This window comes from Zonotrichia albicollis, chromosome 20 (genome assembly GCF_047830755.1).
Source record: "Zonotrichia albicollis isolate bZonAlb1 chromosome 20, bZonAlb1.hap1, whole genome shotgun sequence".
Classification (NCBI taxonomy): domain Eukaryota; kingdom Metazoa; phylum Chordata; class Aves; order Passeriformes; family Passerellidae; genus Zonotrichia; species Zonotrichia albicollis.
In genome coordinates, this window is record NC_133838.1 from 6,337,610 (window position 1) to 6,364,992 (window position 27,383).

Genomic DNA, 27,383 nt, shown 5'->3' on the forward strand with positions numbered 1-27,383 from the left:
GTCAGCAAGGAGACCTGAAACCCAAATAATCCTTTTTTCCTTACATTTGACCAGCAGGACATATCTGCACATTATTCTAATGAGCTCAGGATTGTGCTTTGCCATCACAATAATATCCTGATAACTGAATTTCAGCAGCACTTTACCCCAAAGCCTCAGGGATCAGAGTCACAATTCCTACAGCAGCTCCTCCAATGAAGAGCTAGAAATGAGAACTAAACCCTGCTCCCTTTTATCCCTTTTCTGTCCCTGTTTTTAAGCCTCTTGGAAGGGCAATCATGGAAGGAAGCCCCTGTTAAGTCAAGCACCTGGCAGGGATGGAGAGCTGGGATGAAAGAATGGGACTAAGAAACCTCTGAGGTTTAAAATACACATCCCATAAGCTTGAAAAATCTGGAGGTGATTTTCCACAGGAGCCATCAATTCCTGGAGTACAGTGCAGACACAGGGAGACAACACTGCTGTCACCTGTGAGCCCTCAGTGCTGCCAGCTGGGGACACGCCCAACCCAGAACGAACCCCCAAAGCAAGACAAGCAGGCAGTGCTGGTGCCAGGCACGGGCAGCCCTGGCAGATGGCGTTTCCCAGGCTCCCCTGGCCTGGCAGTGCTGGTACCTGGCATTCCTGCTGCCAGCCCCTGGCCGAAGGCGAGCGCGGAGTTGACGGCGGCGGCGGCCACCAGAGGATCCGTCTGCTGGCCCTGCTGGTTCTGGTTGGGAGTCAGGGGACGCTGGCTGGCCCCACCACGGAGCACCTGCACGGGACACAACAGCCACTGGGTTATTCTGGAGCCAGGAGACAGCCACTGTCACCAGGCAGGAGCAGGAGCAGCACCAGGGGGGAAACTTCTTTGCTCTCAATTCACTTTTCTCCACATTCAGAAAGGACATGGAGGGGCTGGGAATGGAGCTGGGAAGGGTCTGGAGCCCCAGGAGGGGCTGAGGGAGCTGGGCAGGGGCTCAGCCTGGAGCAAAGGAGGCTCAGGGGCCCTTGTGGCTCTGCACAGCTCCTGCCAGGAGGGCACAGCCGGGGGGGTCGGGCTGTGCTCCAGGGCACAGGGACAGGAGCAGAGGGAACGGCCTCAGGCTGGGCCAGGAGAGGTTTGGGTTGAATGTGAGATAAAATCCCTGTCCATGGCAGGGGAACCTGATCTGGAAGGTTCCCTGACATGACCCCCACCCTGCCTGTCCTCTCTGGGGCAGAGCTGAGGTCAGTGCTGTGTTGGGCTGCGCTCCAGGAAACAGGGACAGGAGCAGAGGGAACGGCCCAGGCTGGGCCAGGGCAGGCTCAGGGTGGCACCAGGAGAATTCCTACACTGAAGGGTGCTCAGGCTTTGGGTGCCCAGGGCAGTGGTGGCGTCCCCATCCCTGAAGTGTGCACAACACACACAGTGGTGCCTGGAACAGGGGTCAGTGCTGGGTTAATGCCTGGACTCGATGATCTTTAGAGAGCTTCTCCAACCTTTCAACTCCCTGATCCACCTCCCGCACTCATCCTGTGCCAGAAGTGTGTACCAGCCACCTGCTCACCCCAGCTAATGTCTGGTTCCTGCCACCACAGCCCCACTAAAAGCCCTTTGAGCAGAAACCTTACACAGCCCAGTTCAGGAGCTGGGGGTGGGTGACAGGAGGTGACCTGGGCGTCCCCAAGCCACCAGTCCCTGTGGAGGGCACAGACCTGGTGACACAAGACTTAAACCACAGGAAACCATGACCAGAGAGCCCACACTGGGGTTTGTAGGGACAAGCTGCTGTGCTGGAGTCCTCAGAAGGGACAATGGCACCCTGCAATGACCTGGGCCAGGCCTGGTTTGGCAGAGCCTCGCTCAGAGCTGGAGCAGGAACCTGCAAGCTCAGCTCGTGAAAGGAGCCAGCCCCGTGTCCCCAGCACATCCTGCTGCTGAGGTGACATCCTGGGTGCCACCTGCTGGAGTTATTGACAGGAAACACCGACTGTGCACAGAGAGGCTGGGGAGGATCCCCATTGTCACTGACTGGGAGGTGCCCCCCGAGCCTGCCAGAGCCTGCAGAGGAAACCACTGGAATGTTGGGGGACACAAGAGAGATGATGGACTGTGGACCTGGCTGACAGAAGAGATGTGATAACAGGATGCCTTGGTGAAAGCAAATGAAACCTTGAAAATTAGACCTGGATTGCAAGAAGATTCAATCAGATGGATTTACCAGAAAAAGAAAATCCCATTAAACTGTGCAAGTAAGAAATGTTGTTATATGCATAAGTTTGTGTGTGTGATTTTAACCTGATCACTGCAGTACACATTACCAGTATCCCTAAAATGGTATCCAAGTGTTTGAATCCCACAATAAAGTCAGATTCTGATCACTGAATCAGTCTCCCTGGCTCTCTCCATCACTGACAGGAACCCTCCAGCCCAGGGAATCTCTGGGAGCCAAGAATTCCAGGGGGTGCAGACTGCAGCACTGGAATGCTGCTGGGTTTATTAACACACTATTAAGATGTCACAAGGGTGACAAATCAAGTGTCCACACTCAGTGCTCCAGGTTCCCAAAGCCTCTGCCTCAGCACTTTTAATGCAAACAATCCCTGCTGCATCCCCTCAGAGCAAGGTTTGCATTCCAAACCCCGCTCCTGACCCCACTCACACTTGCTCCATGGCCATAAAAGTAATGAAACATCCCATAAAGGCCACTGGCACTGAGATATTTTATTTTAATAGCCTCTCAGCTCATGCCTGCTGCATCTGTAAAGGCCTTAGAACACCTCCTGACACTGGGGTTTGGTTTTCAAAGGGTTTTCAGCTTCTGAGCTGAGAAATTCAGCTGCCAGTAGCTCTTTATTCTGCCATAACCCAGGACCAGACTGGAGAGCTGCTGAGGGGACAGAACCCAGCTCTGGCTCCTGGCGATTCCCCTCACACACCAACAGCACCAGGGGTTTGCTGCTGCACAGCTCAGGCCCTTCCAGCCTCCCCAAAGCTCTGACAATAATTCATCACCACCCATGTTCATGTGCCTCTCTTCACAGGCATGATGGATAAATCAAATTACAGATGTACAGGTGGCTCCTGTCCCTTTGTATTCAGGAGAGGCCAAAGGGTTTTCTGTTCATTTAAAGCTACCCAGAGCTGAGGTCAGGATCAGCGATGGAAAACATCAGGGGTTTGAATGGCTGCAGCTGTGTCAGGGGAGGCTGGGTTGGGTTTTCCACAGAATCAGCTGGGCTGGAGAAGACCTTTGAGATCATCGAGTCCAACCTGTGAGCTGGCACCATCCTGTCACCCAGACCATGGCACTGAGTGACAAAGTGACACCCAGGCTCTCCTTATACACCCCCAGGCACAGGGACTCCACTCCAGTGGGCAACTCCTTCCACTGAACCAACAGAACAGCCTCCCTGGGAAGAAATTCTCCCTGATGCTGCTCCCCAGAGGGAATGGGCACAGGAATGGGCACGGGAATGGGCATGGGAATGGAAAGGGGCACAGGAATGGGCATGGGAATGGGAGTGGGCACAGGAATGGGCATGGGAATGGAAAGGGGGACAGGAATGGGCATGGGAATGGGGGCATGGGAATAGGTATGGGAATGAAAATGCAAATGGGAATGGGAATGGGAATGGGAATGGGCATGGAAATGGGCACAGGAATGAGAATGGGAGTGGGCATGGGAATGGGCAGGGGAATGGGAATGGGCATGGACAGAGGAATGGGAATGGAAATGAGCATGGGAATGGGCACAGGAATGGGAATGGGAGTGGGCATGGGAATGGGCATGGAAATGGGCATGGAAATAGCATGGGAATGGGCATGGGAATGGTGATGGGCATGGGAATGGGTATGAGCAAGGGAATGGGCACAGGAATGGGAATGGGAGTGGGCATGGGAATGGACATGGAAATGAGCATGGCAATGGAAATAGGCATGGGAGTGGGCATGGGAATGGACATGGAAATGAGCATGGCAATGGAAATAGGCATGGGAGTGGGCATGGGAATGGAAAGAGGCATGGGAATGGAAATGGGCATGGAAAGGGCTACAGGAATGGGAATGGGCACAAGAATAGGGGCATGGGAATGGGTATGGTAATGAAAAGGGGCACAGGAATGGGCATGGGAATGAGAATGCAAATGGGGGCATGGGAATGGGCATGGGAATGGACAGGGGCACAGGAATGGGCATGGGAATGAGAATGGGAATGCAAATGGGAATGCAAATGGAAATGGGCATGGACATGGGCATGGGCACAGATGGCCCAGAGGCTGCAGTTTGCACAGCACTCCCAGGGATGCCCAGGCTGGGATTGCTGGGGCTCTGTGCAGGGCCAGGGGCTGCAATCCCCCATCCCCAGGGTCATTCCCCTGCCCAGGAGGTGCCAGGAGGTGCCAGCCTTACCTGCTGCTGGCCCTGCTGCGTTTGCTGCGTGCTCTGCTGGCTGGCCGAGTTGGTGGCGGCGGCGGCGGCGGCCGCCTGCTGCTGGAAGAGGCTGGCAGGATAAACTCCCCAGGGAGTGACTCCATAGTACTGGTGAGGCACCACAGCTGGACCTGGAACACAGCAGGGCAGGGTGAGCACCTGGGGGGGCAAGGGGTGCCCCAAAAACACTGCTTATCATGCCTGGTTTGATGGGATCTGGGTGAAACCCTCTGCAAACACAGAGGCATTTGGGGCACACATTTTATGAAGTTTCAAGTCAAACCTGGAATTTCATCACTGCACCAAGTCAAACTCTCCAGAACTGATTCCATATTTTAATTGGTGTGTCCTGGTTTTACAGAGAAGGAACAAAAATCTCCAATCCCAACAGAGGAACCTTGTTTGAAGCACAGAGATAACTTCTAATCCCAGCTGACATTCACAGCTCACTGCCATCCACCTTCAGCTCCTCAACAAATTACCAAACCTCTTCACAGCTGGAGTGCATCAACCCTCAAGTATAAAAATGCTTTTTCCAGCCCTGCTTTGCATTTGCAAATCTCCCCTAAAAGAGGCTGCACCATCCTGTCCCTTCCCACATTCCCTCCTCAAACTTCACATCCCCTCCTCAAACTTAAGAGGCTTAAAAATAAAAATAGTAATGATAATAATAATGACCCTGGAGAGCAGCAGAAAAAAGCCTCACTTTTGAAGATTCCTTGTGTTTACCAGGACAGCACAGAAATTTGGAGATAGCAGAATGGCAACCTCTCTCCTTAAATAATCCCAGTTAGAATAATGCTGAGGAAGCTCTCAGAGCTGGAGGGAGGAGCCCTTCCCACCCAATAACACAGATGGGAATCCAATAATATTTTTAATATGACTGTTTGATATCTTTAGGAAAGGTCAGCAGAAAGCAGAAGTGTTCCCTTTAATTCACAAATACATCCCCATTCCAGGGCTCCCTCCCACAGCAGGAATAGCTCAGGCACAGCCAGGTCAGGTGTGACACTGGAATAAACAAATCTTTAGAGAACCTTGGTCATGTCTGCAGTAAAAAGAGGATTTTTTATTTTTAAAGAATCTCAGCACTTGGGATCTGCCCAAATCTGTGATTCCATGGAAAATGAGGGATGACACAAAAAAGGGAGGTGAAAGCAGTGCTCAGTGTTAGCCTGGCTGTGACAAAGGGGGAAATCCTTCAAGTCCCTTTTCCTTTTGGTTTTTGTTCCTTTCTGCTTGATTGTTCCAGTACCAGGCTCAGCTGAATCCTGCAGGATGCCAAGGAGCTGGATGAGCTCCTGCTCCCACATCCACACTTCAGAACATTCATCCCATGCTTTGTGCCAAATATTAAATTCATGTTTCAAACATGTAAGAGTTACTCTCATTGCATTATTCTGGTTTTAACTACTCTGCTTTCCCCAGATTTAGGAGTGAGGTGCCCAGCTCTGTGCTCAGCAGGGAGGTGCTGGCTAATTCCAGGCAGATGCTGAACACCTGGATTTGTGTCTCCCCCCAAAGGCCATCCTTGCTGGATTTACAGAATCAGAGAGGCTGATCTGCTTCTCCTACTCAGTTCTGCAGCAGCAACCACTCACTTCTTACCTTCCACCCTGGAAATTCATGAGCAGTGCCAGCTAAAACGGAAAAAAACCTGCAGCAAATGAACAGTGCTACAAAGGTGGTGCCTCAGCAGGCACAGACAGGGAGGCAGGGAGTGATTTTAACCTGTTTATAATCACTGAATGCACATCAGAGCCCAACTCCCAGGGTTCTCCTGCACCCAACAGGGCAAGAGCTGCAACTGCTCCCTTTTAATGCAAGTCATTAACCTGCATTTGCCCTCAGGCTGCTGCAATCCCTTCATCTGGGCAAAATTTGGGCATCTCTCTGGGATACTTTAGTCTCAGCTCTAATTATCAACCAAGCACAGCCTAGATGGGCTTTTCTCCTAGGCAGAGGCTGCTGCCAAAGCTGTGGGTGCACAAAAGCAGAGGAGGCTTTGAAGTTTGCAGCAGCTGGGTTTGAAAGGGCTGCGGGTCTGGCTCAGCTGCTCCGAGCACAGAGAGAGGCTCATTATTGAACAGAGTTCTCAGTGAGGGCAAGTGTGGCATCACTGCCAGAGCCAGCAGCACCCAGAGCTGCTCCCCTCCTCCAGGAGATGCTGCTCTGCTCTCATCACAGCTGGGCATTCCTGGCAAAAGAGAAATTCCAGCACCTCTGGAGGTGAATACTGAATATTGCCCATGCTGTGTCACACACAGAGCTGCTCCTGGCAGGGAACAGCAGCAAATCCAGCTGGGAACGTGCTCAGAGCATCACTGAGATGTGTGAGAGCACTCAGGGCTTGTGCTTCCATCTCAGCCTGCCCAGCCCAGCCTCTCCTGCAGGGCAGCCAGGCTGAGCAGCACTGACAGCAGCTCCAGCTGCCCCAGCTCAGAGAGGCTGCAGGCAGCAAGCCCAGGGTCTGTGGGGTGAGGCCTTCAAATTCCCATTGATCTGGAGGTGATCCTTATGTAATTCCCAGTGATCTGTGAGGTGATCCACTGGAATTCCCACTGACCTGTGGGGTGATCCCTTCAAATTCCCAGGGATCTGGGGGGTGATCCCTGTGGAACTCCCACTGATCTGTGGGGTGATCCCTTCAAATTCCCACTGACCTGTGGGGTGATCCCTTCAAATTCCCACTGATTTGTGGGGTGATCACTGTGGAATCCCCAGTGATCAGTGGGGTGATCCCTGTGGCATTCCCAGTGGTTTGTGGGGTGATCCCTGTGGCATTCCCACTAATTTGTGGGGTGATCCCTTCAGAACTCCCAGTGATTTGTGGGGTGATCCCTTCAAATTCCCACTGACTTGTGGGGTGATCTCTTTGAATTCCCACTGATTTGTGGGGTGATCCCTGTGGAATTCCCAGGAGTCTGTGGGGTGATCCCTTCAAATTCCCACTGATCTGTGCTGCTCTAGGGGTGGCAGTGAGCAGCTGAGCCCAGAGCTGCTGCCCCAGCCCTGCCCAGGCTGGCACTGCGGGGCCCCCAGCACAGACCCGGCTGCAGGGGCTCCCACATGCCAGTCCTGGCAGGGTGTGCCCACACCCACCTGTGCTCCAGCTCAGCACCACAGGCCTGATCCTCTCACCCAGGCTGAAAAAACCCAGAACTGCAGTGGGAGCCTCTGCTTTCCCTGTGGCCAGATCACCCCAGCATTCACCCACCTCCCCACAGAGAACAGAACACTCTGACTTCACCTCAGAGGGAATCATTTCCTACCCCCAAGGCTGAAAACCCCAGAACTGCTGTGGGAGCCTCTGCTTTCCTTGTATCCAGGCTATCCCAGCACTGTTATCCCAGCATTCATCACCTCCCCACAAAGAACAGGAACACTTTGAACCCCTCACCTCAGAGGGAATCATTTCCTACCCCCAATGCTGAAAACCTCAGCTGTGGGGTTTTCTGCTTTCCCTGCAGCCAGGTTATCCCAGCATTGTTACCCCAGCATTCCTCCACCCACAAAGAAGAGAACACTTTTCTACCTGCAACACTCCACCCCAGAGGGAATCATTTCCTACCCCCAAGGCTGAACCTGCTGTGGGAGTCTCTGATCTCCTGTATCCAGGCTATCCCAGCCTTCACCCACCTCCCCACAGAGAACAGAACACTCTGACTTCACCTCAGAGGGAATCATTTCCCACCCCAAGGCTGAAAAAACCCCAGAACCTGCTGTGGGAGCCTCTGCTTCTCCTGTATCCAGGCTATCCCAGCCTTCACCCACCTCCCCACAGAGAACAGGAACACTTTTCTATCTTGAATCCCTCGTCTCAGAGGGAATCATTTCCTACCCCCAAGGCTGAACCTGCTGTGGGAGCCTCTGCTTTCCCTGCATCCAGGTTATCCCAACATTCATCCACTTCACCACAAAGAACAGGAACACTTTTCTATCTTAAATCCCTCACCTCAGAGGGAATCATTTCCTATCCCCAAGTCTCAAAAAACCCCAGAACTGCTGTGGGAGTCTCTGATCTCCTGTGTCCAGGCTATCCCAGCATTCACCCACCTCCCCACAGAGAACAGAACACTCTGACTTCACCCCAGAGGGAATAATTTCCCACCCCAAGGCTGAAAATCCCAGAACCTGCTGTGGGGTTTTCTGCTCTTCCTGTATCCAGGTTATCCCAGCATTCATCCATCTCCCCACAAAGAACAGAACACTGACTTCACCTCAGAGGGAATCATTTCCCACCCCAAGGCTGAAAAAACCCCAGAACCTGCTGTGGGAGCCTCTGCTTTTCCTGTAATCAGGCTATCCCAGCCTTCATCCATCTCCCCACAAAGAACAGGAACACTTTTCTACCTGCAATATCCCACCCCAGAGGGAATCATTTCCCAACTGGCCTAAAAAAGGCAAGTTTTCAGTTTTTTGAGTGGCATCTTTCTCAAATGATGGAAGGCAATTCAAAGGCAGCAGTATCTTCCCCACAGTTTAAAATCTAAATGAGGGTGTTTTTTTTAGGAAGTTCTTCCTTCTGCATTCAAATTTGTTCTTTAAAATGCTGCTATTGTTGGGAAGAGAAGAGCATTATCCTGGAGCTGCCAGTCTCACAATCATGACAAACCTGCCATAATGGCAGAACTTTAATTGACAGATTATCTCTGCCATAAAACACACACCAAAGCCTCCTCTCTGCTCTGAGAGGAACTGGGAGCAATAAACTCCAAATTCATTTCTTCCATCTCAAAAGCTCCTCCAAGTTCTCCCAATTTAACACTCCCAGGCACATCAAGGAGGCTTTCTGGCTTTGTATAAACATTTCAATTGTCTCCTGTTCCTCCAGTGCTGCTGTCAGCCATGACAGAAAAAAAAAGGGTTCTCAAACCTGCTCAGGCCTAGACAGGAAAGATGCTTTTCTGAAATAAATATTAGCATGGAGTTTATATTGTCATTTCTAGGGTGATGAGAGGGTTAAAATAACTCCTTTTCTCAGTGGTGTAACACTATAAATACACCCAGCACATGACACATTGTTTGGTTTCTTTTAAGAATCATAAATTTAGAATTACTCCAAGTAGAGGCCCTGATGCCAAGTTTGGGATGCTTTAGGTACTCCTGAGGTTATTAATACCTATTGCTTTAGCTATTCCTTGGATTATTTTCAGTTCCAACATCTAAAACCTGAGTTAAGCACGGCCTAGATGGGGTTTTCTCCTACTGAGAGGCTGCAAAAGCTCAGGCAGCTCAGCTTCAGTAGAGCTGAGAAAAGAAAAAAACCTTGTGGCCAACACTTGGTATTTCCTGGAAACGTGGCCCAGTTCCATGGGGTGTTTCTATGAAATCAAGCTGCTGCTCTCTGCACTCTGCTGCTGCCCAGCAAGGAGCTCTGGGGCCCTGGGGTGATGCAGGAAGGCCAAGCTGGAGCCTCTCTGTCCAGGAATCATTCACAAATCTCCTCCTCTGCCTGGAAGGGAGCCCTGGAGCTCCTCTGGCTGCACTGGGCAGCTGCAGCCCAGCCCATTCACTGCCTGCTCCATTCACCACCCAGAGGGGATCAGCAATGTCCTTGTGTCCCTGCCCTTGGCTCTGTCCCACAGAACACGGCGTCACCCTCTGCCAAGGCTGCTGCTGCCCCCACCCAATGTCCCCATGGCAATTGCACAATCCCAGCATGGAACTCCAGATTATAACCCAAACTCTTCACACACATCTGCATGATGCACTAAAACCTCCACCAAGTGGGCAGCAGTCACTGAGTTCCCATTTCAGAGCTGACCCCACGATGGCCTCAAAGCTGAAAAGCTCAGCAGGGCTTTGGGAAGAGCTGGACCAAAGCTGTGTCCCAACCCACAGAGTGTCACATCCACATCTGTGTGACACAGCACAGATCTGTGGCTTTGATCTGGGAAAAGCCACCCAAAACCAGAGGACTGAAGTGAGTTCACAAGCTGGAAGTGGTGTGGCAGCAGTGAGAGCCCCCACAAACAGCCCAGCCCAACCAGAGCAGCGCTCATTGCAGCACAGAACATTCCCTCTGCCCTGCTCAGGCATGGTTAGAAAAATCCTCCTCTAAAAGCACATTCTTCCTCTAAAAACCCTCTCCTAAAATCATGTTCTTCCTTTAAAAATCCCCTCAAAAATTCCTCTAAAAATCCTCTCCTAAAATGTTCTTCCTCTAAAAATCCTCTCCTAAAATCACGTTCTTCCTTTAAAAAACATGTCCTAAAAGCACATTTCTCCTTTAAAAATCCCCTCCCAGAAGCATGTTCTTCCCCTAAAAACCTCACCTAAAATCATGTTCCTCCTTTAAAAATCCTCTCCTAAAATCATGTTCTTCCTTTAAAAACCCTCACCTAAAATCATGTTCTTCCTCCAAAAATCCTCTCCTAAAATCATGCTCTTCCTTTAAAAATCCCCTCAAAATTTCCTCTAAAAATCCTCTCCTAAAATGTTCTGCCTTTGAAAATCCTCTCCTAAAATCATGTTCTTCCTCTAAAAATCATGTTCTTCCTCTAAAAGTCATGTTCTTCCTTTAAAAATTGTCTCCTAAAATCTTCTTCCTTTGAAAATCCTCTCCTAAAATCACATTCCTCCTTTGAAAATCCTCTCCTAAAATCATGTTCTTCCTCTAAAAATCATGCTTTTCCTAAAATCATTTTCTTCCCTTGAAAATCCTCTCCCACAAGCACATTCCTGCTTTGTCCTCAGTGCCTGGGCAAGAATTTTTGGCCCCCCCAGCAGCAGTTCCACTGTCACCGTGTCCCCCACAGTGCCTGACACAGAGCTGTGACCCAGAGCTGTGACCCAGAGCTGTGACCCAGAGCTGTGACCCAGAGCTGTGACACAGAGCTGGCACCTCCAGAACCTGCAGCTCTGGCTGTGACAGCTGGGAGGAATTTGGGAACCGATACATGAATGGCTGGAGGAGGATCCTGCACAAAGAGCAGAGGCTCCATCTTTGCTGCCATCTGGGAAAGGGCACATTCCCAGTGTGAGCCCCAGCAGAAATGGATGTGTTCACCTGCTGGAAAATGGAAATTCCCAGCAGAATTTCAGGGAAGAGCTCCTTTGCAGGGTGCACCACAAGCTGAACACATCCTGCATCTTTCCAGCCTTAAAGAAATCTGTTTTCAGAGGTTTTCCCTGCTACTGTCAGTCACCAGAACACCCCAAAAACAGAGCAATATTTGTGTCTGTTCCCTTCCCATTTGCTCTGGGAGCCCCAGCAGATCTGGATGTGTTCACCTCCTAGAAAGTGGAAATTCCCAGCAGAATTTTAGGGAAAAGCTCATTTGCAGGATGCACCAGAAGCTGAACAGAAAGGAGACACAACTCTCCTGGCAGGATACACATCCTGCATCTTTCCAGCCTTTAAGAAACCTATTTCCAGAGGTTTTCCCTGCTGAGTTAGCTTCAGAGGTTTTCCCTGTCACCAGAACACCCCAAAAGTGGAGCAGTATTTGTGTCTGTTCCTTTCCCATTTGCTCTGGGAGCCCCAGCAGATCTGGATGTGTTCACCTCCTGGAAAGTGGAAATTCCCAGAAGAATTTCAGAGAAGAGCTCATTGGGATGGTGCACCACAGGCTGAACAGGAGACACTACCTTCCTGGCAGGAAACACATCCTGCACCTTTCCAGCCTTTAAGAAACCTATTTCCAGAGGTTTTCCCTGCTGGGTTAGCTTCAGAGGTTTTCCCTGTCACCAAAACACCCCAAAAACGGAGCAGTATTTGTGTCTGTTCCATTCCCATTTACTCTGGGAGCCTCGAACAAAAATGATCCCATTTCATCTCCGGTTTTAAGGACAAACTCTGGTTTTACTCCCAGCCACACCATGTGTAGCAGATAGGGCCTGGCGTTCGGAAGATCTCGTGATGTTACGGGAAGACAGGGCCCCTGTCCCCTTAGATAAGAAAATTAACATAGGAATGCAGCCCCCTGAACCGGATTCCGGTAATTTTCCACTTGCCCAGGTAACTTTCCATCCCTACTAACCATAGATGGTAAAGACAGACCCCCACCTGACGTAGAAGCCCCCTAGACTATAAAACCCCACGAGAAGAGAGAATAAAGGCCTTTGATCCTCCACCATATTGGTGTCCGCGTGTTTCTTAGGCCCGAGCGACCCCGGAGAAGGGGGTCGCCGTGCTGTTTCCTGAAACCAGGCCGCCTGCCTTGTATCAGAAGGCAACAACCATGGTACCAGTTCTGCAGCCCAGGACGCTGCTGTTTGCCCTGCAATGCAGAGCAGGGAGGGCTGGGCATGCAGAGGGAGCTGGGAGCTCTCACCTAACGTGGCAGCCGCCGCCAGCCCGGCCGCGTACGGATCCGTCCCCGGAGGCGCCGCGCTGATGATGTAGGGGTTGGGAACGAAGGCGGCAGGAGCTAAACCTGCTGAAAACATTCCTGTCAGTGAAAACAAACTCAACAGCACTGCAGCCCCAGCACAACCCCCCTGTGCTGCCTGGACAACACCAAACTCAGGCTGGTTCCGTGGTTTGAAGCTTTTTGGGGGTGGGTTTCTATAGGGAATGACAACCTGTGAGTGTTGGTGGGCAGAGGAGAGATCTGGCATTAAAAACCCCAATTGCAAGGATTCAATGGTCCTTAAGAGGTAAAATCCTTTATATCCAACAGCTCAGGGGCTTCTGCAGGGCAGACAGACCCTGTTCAGGACCCTGGAGCTTGTTGCTACTCTGTATTTCCTACAGTGAGTAAATCAGGACCCAAACCACCCCATCCTGAGCTCCCACAGCATCCCAGCATTCCAGCTGGTCAGTGTGGACAGGGCTCAGAGAGGAAAAACAGTTTAATCATTAGAGAGCCCAGGTGGGCGGGAGAGGGGTGTGCAGGGGAGGTGAAGGTAAAAAGCTGAATAATTTCAATCCCTGAACTGCACTGAGCACACAAGGGCACAGCACAGAGCCCCAACACATTTATATTGGGGTTTTGGGCAGGAAAAACTACCACAAATTGCCTAATGTGCTAAAAAAATTAATGCATTGTTTTCCTGGGTTTCTACACATGATTGAGTGCTTTATTCCCAGTTAATAAAAACATATTTTTTTAACATATAGATATATATATGTCTGTATATATTTTAAGAATAATTTTTATTAATATTAATCATGTCTTTGCATAAATTACATTTTAAACTCCTAAGACCCCTGGAAGCACATTTAGCTGATATTAAATTGTGCATTTCCCCTCACTTCTCTGTGCTGTCACCCTGATTTATGCTTCACTCAAACTTCCAAAGCCTCTCCTGACTGACAGCACCCTCAGGAGGGTGAGAGTGTCAGTTCTGCCACACAGGGAACTCCTTTAAAAGGCTTCTAAGTGTGCAAGAGACAACCACAAGCAATCTGTAAAAATGCACTTCTGTTCATGCATTGATTATCAGCTGCAAAATACATTTGAAACCCTCCCAATCCTTTCCCCTGGAGTTTCCCCATGGATCAGAAGGGCTGGGGAGAGGCAGACTCACCTATGTGTGGCTGGTGGGCAGCAGCCAGGGCGTACTGCTGCTGCTGGGCTGCTGTCAGCTGCTGCACTGCCAGTGCATTGGGCCTCTGGAACAGCTGTGGGGAGAGCACAAACAGCCCTTAAAGTGGGCACAAACAGCCCTGAAAATGGGCACAAACAGACCTTAAAGTGGGCACAAATAGCCCTGAAAATGGGCACAAACAGACCTTAAGGTGGGCACAAACAGCCCTGGAAGTGGGCACAAACAGCCCTCGAAGTGGGCATGAACAGCCCTTAAAGTGGGCACAAACAGCCCTGAAAGTGGGCACAAACAGCCCTTACAGTGGGTACAAATAACCCTTAAAGTGGGCACAAACAGCCCTTAAAGTGGGTACAAACAGCCCTGAAAATGGGCACAAACAGACCTTAAGGTGGGCACAAACAGCCTTGAAACTGGGTACAAACTGCCCTGAAAGTGGGCACAAAATGCCCTTACAGTGGGTACCAACAGCCCTTAAAGTGGGCACAAACAGCCCTGAAAATGGGCACAAATAACCCTTAAAGTGGGTACAAACAGCTCTGAAACCAGGCACAAACAGCCCAGAAAATGGGTACAAATTACCCTTAAAGTGGGCACAAACAGCCCTTAAAGTGGGTAAAACCAGCCCTTAAATGGGCACAAACAGCCCTGAAACTAGGCACAAATAGTGTCCTTAAATCAGGCACAAAATACAAACAATGTCCTTAAACTGGGCACAAATACACAAACACCCCTGAAATCAGGCATAAATCCTCTTTAAATCAGGCACAAACACACCAACACTCCCTAACTCAGTCACAGAAACACACACACTGTCCTGAAATCAGACACAAAACAGTGTCCTGAAATCTGGCACACACACACCAACAGTGCTGAGCTCACACACACACACCAACACTGCTGAGCTCACACACAAACACACCAACACTGCTGAGCTCACACACAAACACACCAACACTGCTGAGCTCACACACAAACACACCAACAGTGCTGAGCTCACACACAAACACAAACACTGCTGAGCTCACACACACACACACCAACACTGCTGAGCTCACACACAAACACACCAACACTGCTGAGCTCACACACACACACACCAACACTGCTGAGCTCACACACAAACACACCAACACTGCTGAGCTCACACACAAACACAAACACTGCTGAGCTCACACACACACACACCAACACTGCTGAGCTCACACACACACACACCAACACTGCTGAACTCACACACACACAAACAGTGCTGAGCTCACACACAAACACACCAACAGTGCTGAACTCACACACACACACACCAACACTGCTGAGCTCACACACAAAAAGCAGCAATTCCTTCCTTTTCCAGCAATCCCTTCCCACCACATTTCCTTTAAGCCCACAGATTCTCCACTCCACACCTCCCAAGGACCTGAACTCCTCTGGAATCAATGCCTGTGGTAACACACCTGACAAACCCCACACTGCTGCAGCACAGCCACCCCCAGCCCAGCTTTTCCCTCTGCTGTTCCCTCAATCCCAAAGGATTTATCCCAGCCCTGCTCAGCCCTAGCTGCAGCCTGGGGGTCCCCAGGAGCACTCCCACCCACCAGTGCCACCAGTGTGCCCTCCCAGTTTGGCTGAAGTGGAAATGGGATGGAAAGGGGATGGCAAAGGGATGCAGAGCCAAGTTTGGGACACCCAAAATGCCCTCAGAGCCAGAGAGGGGACACAGCCCCAGGATCACAAACCCCAGACCAAACACTTCCCTTCCCTGCTCACTGCTCAAGGTTATTGAGAATTTATTGCTCACTAAATAAAAATAATAGGATTCCCCTGAAGTGTTTTTGCTGAGGGTTTGGGGTTTATTTTTCTTTCTTCAGGGTCTTACAAAAAGTTTCCTTCCCAGCTTCTTTTGCCTCTCTCTAAAGGAAATCCCTGAATTCACCATGTTCAGCTCTAATTAAAACATTAAGGACATGCCAGCTGAATATCTCCTCTGAAATTATCCAGCATGTCCACCCCCCTCACTTCCAGGGATCATTTCTAGGTGGGAATGACTTCACAGAGCACTGTGAGAAATGTTTTCTCCCTCCACTCCCTCAGAACAGACTTGGATGCCCAAATGCCTACAATTTTCACACCTATTATCCTGCCCTCCTTTCAGACAAGTGAACTGCTGGCAGACACAGCAATAATTCTGCCCAAATTTTTGGCAGAAACCCACAACCATCAAGAAGAAGCCCAGAAACATCAAGAAAATTCTATTACTTATTTTATTTAGAGGCAAAAATTGGCATCGCTTCTCCTGAGAGCAGGGTGAGCAAAGCTGGGTGAGAAAATCCACCATTATTTTTGTCTTTTTACAAGTTCAGGTGGAGAAAACACATCTGAGGGATCAGCATTGGGTTTATGAGGTGGAAATGCAGCAGTTAGGGCAGCCAGAATTAACCTGTTGTGTGCCAAACCCTCCCCCTCACAACTGCTTTGTTTGCTCATCCCTCAGGGGTTATCAGAACATTCCTTATGGAGGAAAATACCTGATCTACAGTTCCTTTATTGCCTCCTGGGCCATAAAACACCCTGAGCAGGCTGGGTGCACAACACACCTGCTTTTCCTGCCCTTTTTGTTGTTTTAAGGAGTTTTTTGTGGTCACACAAAGCTGGGTGGCAAGTCCCCATCCCTGGGTGTGTTTAACAAAGCCTGGATGTGGCACTGGGTGCCAGGGTTGAGTTGAGGGGTTGGGGCTGGGTTGGACTCGATGAGCTTGAAGGTCTCTTCCAACCCTGTGAAGGGGAAGTTTGAGTTCAAACAGCTCCAATACCAGATGGAAAGGGAAATTTCCAAGTTTTCTCCAGGCCAGTGGCTGGGGCCATGCCCAGGTAGCTCACAGGAAGTGAGGGGGCCCCTCCAACCCAAACCATTCTGGCATTCTGTGATTTGTGATGCACCCACAGGTTTTGTGCTGACACCCCTGCGCACCCCCACATTTTAATCTGATCTTGAGGATCTGTGAGGAGAGAGGAGAGACTTTGGAACCCTGAGCTTCAGCAGCCCAGGGAGGTGGTGCAGTCACCATCCCTGGGGGTGTTTAACAAAGCCTGGATGCTTTGGGTGCCAGGGTTGAGTTCAGGTGTTGGGGCTGGGTTGGACTCAATGAGCTTGAAGGTCTCTTCCAACCCAGTGATTCTGGGAATTCTGGGAATTCTGTGAACACCCCTGAGCGCAAAACACCAAGGAGGTGATGGACAACAGGAGCAGCAGAACACGGAATGAGGGACAGTGGCTCTGTGGGAGTGACCAGCAACATCCTATACTCTCAGCAAATATGGAGAAAAAATCCTATAAAAATCCTATAACCCTAAACTGCTTCCTCCTGAAGTGTGGATTCCTCGGCAGCATCCTCAGAGTTGGGGTGTGCTATATCAGCTCAGCAATTTCAGCTTTTTAGCTTTCTTCAGCTGCACAATTTCACCAAACCCTTGAGTTCCCCCATGTTTTTCCAGCCTGCTGATGAAGATTCCATCACAGCGAAGCAAAGAGGAAGTGGCTGCATTATAATTTCCTTGTCTTGAGGGCACAAAAAGCATTTTTCCTTCCTAAAAACACTTCTGCTCACTTTATACATGTGAGGATTTGCACACCTCCCAAATGCAACTCAATGGACCACCTGGCAATCAGCAAAACTGGGAGAAAGGAATCCACACCCACTCAGAGCCTCAGTACTTCACCATCAATATTTCACCTGCTGCTCTTGGCTCTTTTTGTTGTCTGCCTGCTCTGGGGGCTCATCCAGTCCCTGCAAAATCTGACTTCCAGACATAAAACGTCTGCAAGAAAGCTGGAGAGGGACTTTTTACAGCACAGAACAAGGGGGGATGGCTTAAACTAAGAGAGAAGGGATTTAGATGGGATCTTGGGAATTGGGAATTGCTCCCTGGGAAGGTGGGGAGGGAATTGCCAGAGCAGCTGTGGCTGCCCCTGGAGCCCTGGCAGTGCCCAAGGCCAGGCTGGAGCAGTCTGGGACAGAGAAAGGTGTTCCTGCCGTGGCAGGGGTTGGAATTGAATGAGTTTTGAGTCCCTTCCCACCCAAACCACTACAGGATTCTGAGATCTCTCCCTCTCCCCTTGAATTCACAGCCTTGCTCAGCTCCCTCAGAACAATCTCAGCTGCAGATTTCAGCCTGCAGCCTGTCCAAGGAAGCAGAGCCAAGAAAAACCATCCCAAGTGCAGCCTCTCCTGAGGCAGATAAACCAGGAGAGCTCTGGGAATCATCAACTCCATTTATTCAGGGAGAGCTGCTGAAGCCTTGCTGGGCTGTGTCCATTGCTGAGGGCACAGCCCCACACTCCAGCCCCAGAGATCAGAGCTCAAAGGTGGCACTGGGAGCAGAGAAAGGACAGGAACCTCTGCACTGGAACATGAACCTGAATTGACAAAGGTAGCAGGAAAGGGCACCTGGGGTGTTTCAGGCTGGGAAATGCATTGGGAGTGAGAAGCTACAAAGCCCTGACATGGATCTGGGGGAGTTCAGGGAGATCACCCAACATTTCAGTGAGGCTGCTCCATGTCAGACAAATGCAGGATCATTTCCAGCACGTGGAGGAGCTCACTGAGGGAATTCCAAGGGAGCAGAACCCCAGAGTTAGGGGAATTCTGGAAAATCAGATTTCCATCAGCAATATCAACACATGACATCCCTGATCAGACCAGACATGGGTAAAACTTTCCCCTTCCTCACACAGCCTGCAGCTGTGCTCACCTGTAATCCCCTGCAAGGATGGGACACTTCCCCACAGCCCCAAAAGGCATTTTCAGGGAGGAGACCCCTTGTTCAGGACAGATTTCCTGCTGCCAGCAGAATGGCAGAAGTCAGATTCCTTTCATGCAGGCTGAGAGTGGCAGTGGGCAGCAAGGACCCCTGGGAATTAAGGGAATGGGCAGAGACCCCTGGATTTACACAAACCTGCCCTGGGAGGGCACATCTGGCTGGCAGTGATTCCTGACCTTCACTACAGCACCTCAGGCTGACTGAAGGCTCCTGTTTGCTTTCACTGCAGGTGGAAGCTGCAGCAAGGCTGAAAACTGAAAATAACAGATTTGTCTGACAGCCCAGCAGGGCCTGGGTGGGACTGAGGGACAGCAGCTGTGTCCTCACTGCTCCCCCAAAATCAGGGAGAGATCTGAGGGGATTTGGGCTTCAGAGCACAGAAATGGAGCTCAGGGAACAGGGCTGGAGCCCCAGGAGAGGCTGAGGGAGCTGGGCAGGGGCTCAGCCTGGAGCAAAGGAGGCTCAGGGGCCCTTGTGGCTCTGCACAGCTCCTGCCAGGAGGGCACAGCCGGGGGGGTCGGGCTGTGCTCCAGGGAACAGGGACAGGAGCAGAGGGAACGGCCTCAGGCTGGGCCAGGGCAGGCTCAGGGTGGGCACAGCAGGAATTTCCCCATGCAAAGGGGGCTCAGGCCTTGCCAGGGGCTGCCCAGGGAGCTTTGCAGTGCCCATCCCTGCAGGTGCCCCAGCAATTCCTGGAGGTGGCACTCAGAGCTCTGCGCTGGGGACAAGGTGGGCATTGGGCACAGCTGGGATCTGATGTTCTGGGAGGGTTTTCCAGGCTCAGTGATTCCATCATTCCCAGACAGTTGGTGACACAGAGGTGGCACCAGCTCCACATGGACAGTTCTCATCCACTTGGTATGAAATAAAAAATGTAAACCCAGCCTGAAATCCTCACTGCATCTCCCCAAAAACAGGGACCCTACCCTGCCCCCCTTTGGGAGGGTTTATTTCCACCAGTGAGGTGCCAGACGTGCCAAATTTGAAATACTAATTTTTTAAGGCTGAAGGAAACAAATAAAAATTCCTCAAACTTGTAAATGAGCCTTCACTTAAATAGAAAACCCTGACAAAATGCAAATTCCAGGCTTCCCACTCGTGCTGCTCCAGTCCCATCTTTAATGCTTCTCCAGAAGCAGCTCACTTGTGGAGCCCTCATGTTTTAAAAAACACACAACTTTCCTGGTTTAGAGGTAATTCTGGCATCCCAGGCCTTGCACCAGAGCGAGACAAAGACTTGGAACTATCTGCTTTTTTCTCCTTTTTGAACTCTACAGCAGCTATTTAGTTTAATCATTAAATTTTCCATCATTAACCTCCCAAAGATGCTGCAGAACAGAGCAGCCAATTGAGCTCCAACCCAGATATTTACACTGCTTTTAAGGCTGTGATAACTCAGCACAAACTTGGCAATGCTTTCCCTCACTCCACAGTGCCAGAGGCTCTTCTGCTAAAAAAATCAGATATTTCAGGGAAGCCAGGGAGAGTTATATATCCCTGCAATCAGCTCCAACAAAGGATTCCCTTCCACTCTGAGGGATATCAGACTTGCAAAGGGAGAGCAATAAAGTTTCCAATCATTACCCAAACGAGCAGGAACAGGAGCAGAGCAGGAGTCGATTGCTGGAGCCAGGCCCAGCATTCAGCAGGAGCCAAGGGAGTCTGGGCTTGTGTGGGAGAAAGGTCAAACAAACCTAAGCCAGGCTCAGATAAAGGTTTGTAGTAGTGGACTCTGCCCTTAGGGCTTAAAACAGGCTCAGGGAGAAGAAAGTTTGAACTTGTAATTGCCTCTGGCTCAGCAAAGCTGAGTGTGGGGCTCAGTAAAGCTCAGTGTGGGGCTCAGCAAAGCTCAGTGTGGGGCTCAGTAAAGCTCAGTGTGGGGCTCAGTAAAGCTGAGTGTGGGGCTCAACAAAGCTCAGTGTGGGGCTCAGTAAAGCTCAGTGTGGGGCTCAGTAAAGCTCAGTGAGGGGCTCAACAAAGCTCAGTGTGGGGCTCAGTAAAGCTCAGTGTGGGGCTCAGTAAAGCTGAGTGTGGGGCTCAGTAAAGCTCAGTGTGGGGCTCAGTAAAGCTCAGTAAAGCACAATGTGGGGCTCAGCAAAGCTCAGTGTGGGATTCAGTAAAGCTCAGTGTGGGGCTGAGTAAAGCTCAGTGTGGGGCTCAGTAAAGCTCAGTGTGGGGCTCAGCAGAGCTCAGTGTGGGGCTCACTACAGCTCAGTGTGGGGCTCAGTAAAGCTCAGTGTGGGGCTCAGCAGAGCTCAGTGTGGGGCTCAGCAGAGCTCAGTGTGGGGCTCACTAAAGCTCAGTGTGGGGCTCAGCAGAGCTCAGTGTGGGGTTCAGCAGAGCTCACAGCTGGGCTCAGCAGGGCTCACACATGGGCTCAGCCAAGCCCACCATGCATCTCAGCAGGGCCCAATGCAGGGACCATGAGCACCCAGTTTGGGGTTTAACAAAACCCAGTGTGGGGCTCAGCCAAGCCCAGTGCAGGGCTCACAGCTGGGCTGAGCAGCTGCTGGCTCTCAGTCACTTCCTGAGCTCCTGGGTGGCTGTTTGGGGTTTTTTAGCACTTTTTGCTACTTTAAAGCTCTTTTCCAATGCCTTGAGACAGCTAGGATCACCAGAGAGGGCAGAGCTGGGGATACTGCTGGGGGAATTGTGATTATTCGAGCTGCCATGGGAGGCTCAGCTGCTCAGCTCCCTGGGAGGACACACACAGCATGAAGACAACGACAACACCTCCAACCCTTCTCCCAGGACAGATCCTGAGCTCATCCCACCCACAGCGACCCCTTTGGAGCCACAGGGCTGGATGAGGGATCAGGGCTCAGGGATGAGAGATCAGGATCAGGGCTCAGGATCAGGAATCAAGGCTATGGGATCAGGATCAGGGATCAGGGAGGGCTCAGGGCTAAAGGATCATGGCCCAGGATCAGGGCTCAGGGATCATCAGGACTCAGGATCAGGGATCAGAGATCAGGGCTCAGAGATCAGGATCAAGGCTCAGGGCAAAGGAACCAGGGATCAGGGATCAGATGAGGGCTCAGGGCTCGGTGATCAGGGCTCAGGACCTGGGGATCAGGATCAGGATCAGGGATTAGAGCTTAGGATGAGGATCAGGGCTCAGGGTTCAGGATCAGGATCAAACATCAGGCTCAGGGCTCAGGATCAGGCTCAGGACACAGGATCAGGATCAAAGGTCAGGCTCAGGGATCAGGATCAGGCTCAGGGATCAGGATCAGGCTCAGGGCTCAAGGCTACGGGCTAAAGGATTGGGATCAGGGAGGGCTCAGGGACCAAGGATCAGAATCAGGGCTCAGGATCAGAGCTCAGACTCAGGCTCAGAGTTCAGAATCTGAGTTCAGGCTCAGGACCAGGGATCAGCCCCAAGACTCAGCTCTGTACCTGCTGCTGGGAGTTGTAGTCAAAGAGCCCCACGGTGGCGGCGGCCGAGTCCACGGGCACCTGCGTGCCGGAGTAGTCGAACTGCAGCGGCTCCATGCCCACGTGCTCCATGGCATCCAGGGGCACGCTCTGGGACTCCATGTTGGAGAAATCCTCCACAGGCTTGGCCCCGTTGGTGTTGGCCAGCTGGGCCAGGCCCTCGGAGCCGTTCTGGTTGGGGCCCAGCAGATCCACCTCGCTCGCTGAGTTCTGGCAGTTCCCGGGTGTGCGGCTGTGGGGGGAAAACGGGTCAGGAACGGGGCAGGAGAGCTGCAGCCCTTCCTGGGGGCAAAACAGGTCAGGGAAACAGAGCAGGAGAGCTGCAGCCCTTCCTGGGGGGAATGAATGCAGACAAACAGGGCAGGAGAGCTGCAGCCCCTCTTGGGGGGCAAAACAGGTCAGGGAAAGGGAAGGAGAGCTGCAGCCCCTCTTGGGGGGAAAGCGGGTCAGGAACAGGGCAGGAGAGCTGCAGCCCTTCCTGGGGGGAATGAATGCAGACAAACAGAGCTGCAGCACCTCTTGGGGGGGAAAAATTGGTCAGGGCTAGGGCAGGAGAGCTGCAGCCCTTTTTGGGGGGAAAAATGGGTCAGGAACAGGGCAGGAGAGCTGCAGCCCTTTTTGGGGAATGCTCCTGTGCAGGGAAACAAGGCAGGAAAGCTCCAGCCCTTCCTGGGGGGAAAAACGGGTCAGGAACAGGGCAGGAGAGCTGCAGCCCTTTCTGGGGGCAAAACAGGGCAGGGAAAGGGCAGGAGAGCTGCAGCCCCTCTTGGGGAGAAAACAGGTCAGGGACAGGGCAGGAGAGCTGCAGCCCTTGTTGGGGGAATGCTCCTGTGCAGGGAAACAGGGCAGGATGCTCCAGCCCAGCATCCCATCCTGCAGCAGGTGCTGGAGTACAGGAGGGAAAATCAAGTCATGGTCTGAAACAGTTCAGCAAATTAATTCTGTGGAGAAATTGATGTATTTAAATAAAATAAAAACTAAAACCAGGAATGCTCCATCACACCTGCAGAACTGCCCATAGGTGGTAGAGCACAGGAGGGAAAAATAAAGAAATGGTCTGAAACAATTCACCAAATCAATTCTATGGAGAAATTGATGTATTTAAATAAAATACAAACTGAAACCAGGTATGTTCCATCACACCCCCAGACACTCCAGAACTGCCCAGAAGTGCTGGAGTACAAGAGGGAAAATAAAGTCATGGTCTGAAATATTTCTCCAAATTAATTCCATGGAGAATTGCTGTATTTAAATAAAATAAAAACTAAAAGCAAGAATGGGCCATCACATCCCCAGACCCACCAGAACTGCCCAGAGGTGGTGGAGTACAGGAAGGAATATTAAAAATTAGCCTGAATTAGTTTTCCAAGTTAATTCTCTGGAGAAATTGATGTATTTAAATAAAATACAAACTCAAACCAGGTATGTATGCTCCATCACACCTCCAGAACTGGCCAGAGGTGGTGGAGTATAGGATGGAAAATAAAAAATTGGTCTGAAATAGTTCTCCAAACTAATTCTATGGAGAAATTGATGTATTTAAATAAAACAAAAACTAAAACCAAGAATGCTCAATCACACCTCCAGAACTGCCCAGAGGTGGTGGAGTATAAGATAGAAAATTAAAAAATGGTCTGAAATACTTCTCAAAATGAATTCTATGGAGAAATTGATGTATTTAAAATAAAATAAAAACTAAAAGCAGGAATGTGCCATCACATCCATGGACCCAGCAGAAGTGGCCAGAGGTGGTGGAGTACAGGAAGGAATATTAAAAATTAGCCTGAAATAGTTTTCCAAGTTAATTCTCTGGAGAAATTGATGCATTTAAATAAAATACAAACTCAAACCAGGTATGCTCCATCACACCTCCAGAACTGCCCAGAGGTGGTGGAGTACAGGATGGAAAATAAAAAAATGGTCTGAAATAGTTCACCAAATTAATTCTATGGAGAAATAAAGAAATGGTCTGAAACAGTTCACCAAATTAATTCTATGGAGAAACTGATGGATTTAAAAAATAAAAATTAAAACCAGGTATGCTCCTTCACACCCCCAAACCCTCCAGAATTGCCCAGAAGTGGTGGAGTACAGGATGGGAAAAATAAAGACATGGTCTGAAACAGTTCACCAAATTAATTTTATGGAGAAATTGATGTATTTAAAAAAAAATAAAAATAGGAATGCTCCATCATATCCCCAAACCCTCCAGAACTGCCCAGAGGTGGTGGGGTGCAGGATGGAAAATAAAAGAATGGTCTGAAATAGTTCTCCAAATAAATCCTGTGGAGAATTGCTGTATTTAAAAAAATAAAAATTAAAACCAAGAATGCTCCATGACACCTCCAGACCCATCAGAACTCCTTGGAGGTATTGTAGAATAAAGGGGAAAAATAAATAGAGATGGTCTGAAATAGTTAATTCTACTGAGAAATTGGTGTATTTTAAAAAATAAAACCAGGAATACTCCATCCCAACATCACACCCCTAAAACACCAGAACTGCTGGTGGGAGGGGAAAAAATAAAAAATATTATCTGAAATAGTTCCCTGAGTGAATTCTACAGAGAAACTGATGTATTTAAAAAAATAAACAAAAATAAAACCAGGAATGCTCCAGCCCAGCATTGCAGCAGCAATACAGCCCCAGCCCCAGCAGAACCCCCTGCAAGTTGGAGAAGTGTTGTAGAAGACAAGAAAAAAATAAAAAGAGATGGCCTGAAATAGTTCCCTAAGTTAATTCTACACAGAAGTTGATGAATTTAAAAAAATAAAAGCTGGAATGTTCCAGCCCAGCATCAGAGGCACCAGAAGGGCCTGCAGGTGGTGCAATAAAGGGGGGATAAGTAAAAAACATGGGCTGAAATAGCTCCCTGAGTTAATTCTATGAAGAAATTGATGGATTTTAAAAACAAACAAAAATAACCCACAACCCCCAGTCCCAGCCTCCAACACCTGTTACAGTAAAAATGTAAAAAATTCAGTTTTTGTTTTCTGCTCAATTGAGAGTCAGAGAGAGCAAGCCATGATCTCCCCAGACACTTATATTTAATGGAGTATTTGGTGATTTTTAACTGTGTGGAGCTCTGGCACCAAACCTCACTCAACACCACCCTAAGGCAGCTGCCATGGGCTCCTGACCACCCAAACTGGGACTGCACTGGGAATGCTCCACATCCATGCAAGAGCCAGGAATTGGCATTTCCCAGCATTTCTTTGGATTTTACATTTTATTTCACCATTTCTTTGGCTTCTCCAGTTTTCCTGCAGGCCACGAGGAACCCCAGGAGATGCAGAAATGAGCCAGGAACACGAATGTACCAATGGCATCAAGGGCCACAAGCTCAGGAGTTTTCAGCCCTGCAGAGCTGCAGGGAGCAAACCCAAAGCTCAGCTGTGGTGGGGACAGGACAGAGCAGAGCCAACACTGCCCATGGGAATCCCACACACAGGGATTGAAAATGGGTGTGAAAATCACAGAGATCACAGGGCTCAGGATCAGGGATGGTGGCTCAGGGATGAGGGCACACCAGCCCTGAGCTCTCAGGTGTTCCCACCCTCTCCCCCTGAGGACATTCAGAACATCCTGGGGACTCCACAGGATGGAAAAACTTTCCCAAAGCCACAGAGTGCATGGGCAGCTTTGGCACTGGGCTGACTGCACAGGGATGTGTCACTGACAGGTTTTAGGAAAATCCTTTTGTTAGGATTTTTCTCCTGAGAAGCCTCAGAAAAGAAATGCAAAAAATAATAATCTGTGGGATGTGGTCTGGAGATGGTTTACAACAGGTGCATCTTAAATTGGTTCATGTGGATTGTTTTTAATTAATGACCAATCATGGTCCAGCTGTGTCAGACTCTCTGGTCAGTCACAAGGTTTTATTCTCATTCCTTTCCAGCTTTCTGATGTCTCCTTTCTCTTTCTTTAGTATAGTTTTGGTATATCACTTTCTTTTAATATAATATAATAAAATAATAAATCAGCCTTCTGAAACATGGAGTCAAGATTCTCATCTCTTCCCTCGTCCTGGGGACCCTCAAACACCAGCACAGGGATGCCCAGAGCCAGGGGCTGCTCTGCTCCTCACCCCCCCAGGGAGGGTGACACAGCTGGGACAGCTGATCCCAACTGATCCTTTTATAAAAGAGATTTTATCATTCATTTATCAAATCATCTGGATCAAATAAAAGAAGTTTGTCACAGTGAGGATGGGCAGGGGCTGGGCTGGAATTGCCAGAGCAGCAGTGGCTGCCCCTGGAGCCCTGGCAGTGCCCAAGGCCAGGCTGGAGCACCTGGCACAGTGGAAGGGGTCCCTGGATGGCATTTAAGATCCCTTCCAACCCAGCCCACCCTGGGATTCTGTGATATCCCAGCCCACCCAGCACCCAGAGCTGAGGGAACAGGGAAAGTGAGGGAGTTTGCAGGGATGTGTTTGGTCCTCACCAGTCCCTGTCACAGAATCCCAGAGTGGGTCAGGCTGGAGGGACCCCAGGGTCACTGGTGGCACTCCTTGCTCCAGCAGGGCCATGCCAGAGCTCAGGGCACAGCAGAGTTCCCTGTGCCTCTGCAATGTCCCAGGGAGGAGACTCCAGCCCCTCTCTGGGCTCTGCTCAGGGCGGGCACTGCCCAGGGCAGCTCCTGGGCTCAGGCCCTGCCCGTGGCTCTGGGGGCATCGCTGGGCCTGGAGCAGAACCAGGGCCTGCTCTGAGCCCTGCACACAGGGACAGACAGGGACAGACAGACAGACAGGGACAATCAGGGACCCACAGGGACAGACAGACAGACAGGGACACACAGGGACAGAGACACAGGGACAGCCAGGGCTGAGGGCCCCTCTTGAAGCTGAGCAGCCCCAGCTCCCTCAGCCTTTCCTGGGCAGGGAGATGCTCCAGTGACCCCACAGAGCTCAGCTTCCCTGGGAATGGATCCCTGACACCTCCCCTGGGCTGTGCTCCATCAATTCCTGCCTTAGCTTCACTCCCAGGCCCAAGTTTTTCCTTTCCCCATTCAAATGTTTGAATTTTCACTTTTCCCCTTCCCATTCTCCCCTCATGGCACTGCAGGGAGTGAGAGCCTGGAGGGGCTGAGCTTAGACCTCAGCAGTGATTACTATTAATTGATTAATATGTTTAGACCTCAACAGTGATTATTATTAATTGATTAATGAGCTTAGACCCCAGCAGTGATTATTATTAACTGATTAATAACTGAGCATTAACTGATGAATTACTGAGCACGT

General features: G+C 50.3%; 1 protein-coding gene and 1 non-coding gene across 8 annotated transcripts in view; both read right to left on the bottom strand.

Annotated features, from left to right (window-relative positions):
- Positions 1–27,383, bottom strand: part of PUM1 (pumilio RNA binding family member 1) — a 101,643-nt gene that overhangs the window by 35,059 nt on the left and 39,201 nt on the right. For 5 of the 7 annotated variants that reach the window (XM_074555888.1, XM_074555882.1, XM_074555885.1 and 2 more), the window contains exons 7-11: positions 22,106–22,376; positions 13,871–13,964; positions 12,673–12,777; positions 4,373–4,524; positions 616–754 (exon numbers count right to left, since the gene is read on the bottom strand). In XM_074555888.1, coding sequence (XP_074411989.1) covers positions 616–754; positions 4,373–4,524; positions 12,673–12,777; positions 13,871–13,964; positions 22,106–22,376 — 761 coding nt within the window. The remainder of the gene's footprint in view (positions 1–615; positions 755–4,372; positions 4,525–12,672; positions 12,778–13,870; positions 13,965–22,105; positions 22,377–27,383) is intronic. The other 2 variants (XM_074555887.1, XM_074555884.1) reach the window with 1 other exon arrangement.
- LOC113460161 (small nucleolar RNA SNORD103/SNORD85) lies at positions 6,437–6,520 on the bottom strand. The gene has a single exon (XR_003381906.2). It is a non-coding gene; the product is annotated as a small nucleolar RNA SNORD103/SNORD85 (small nucleolar RNA).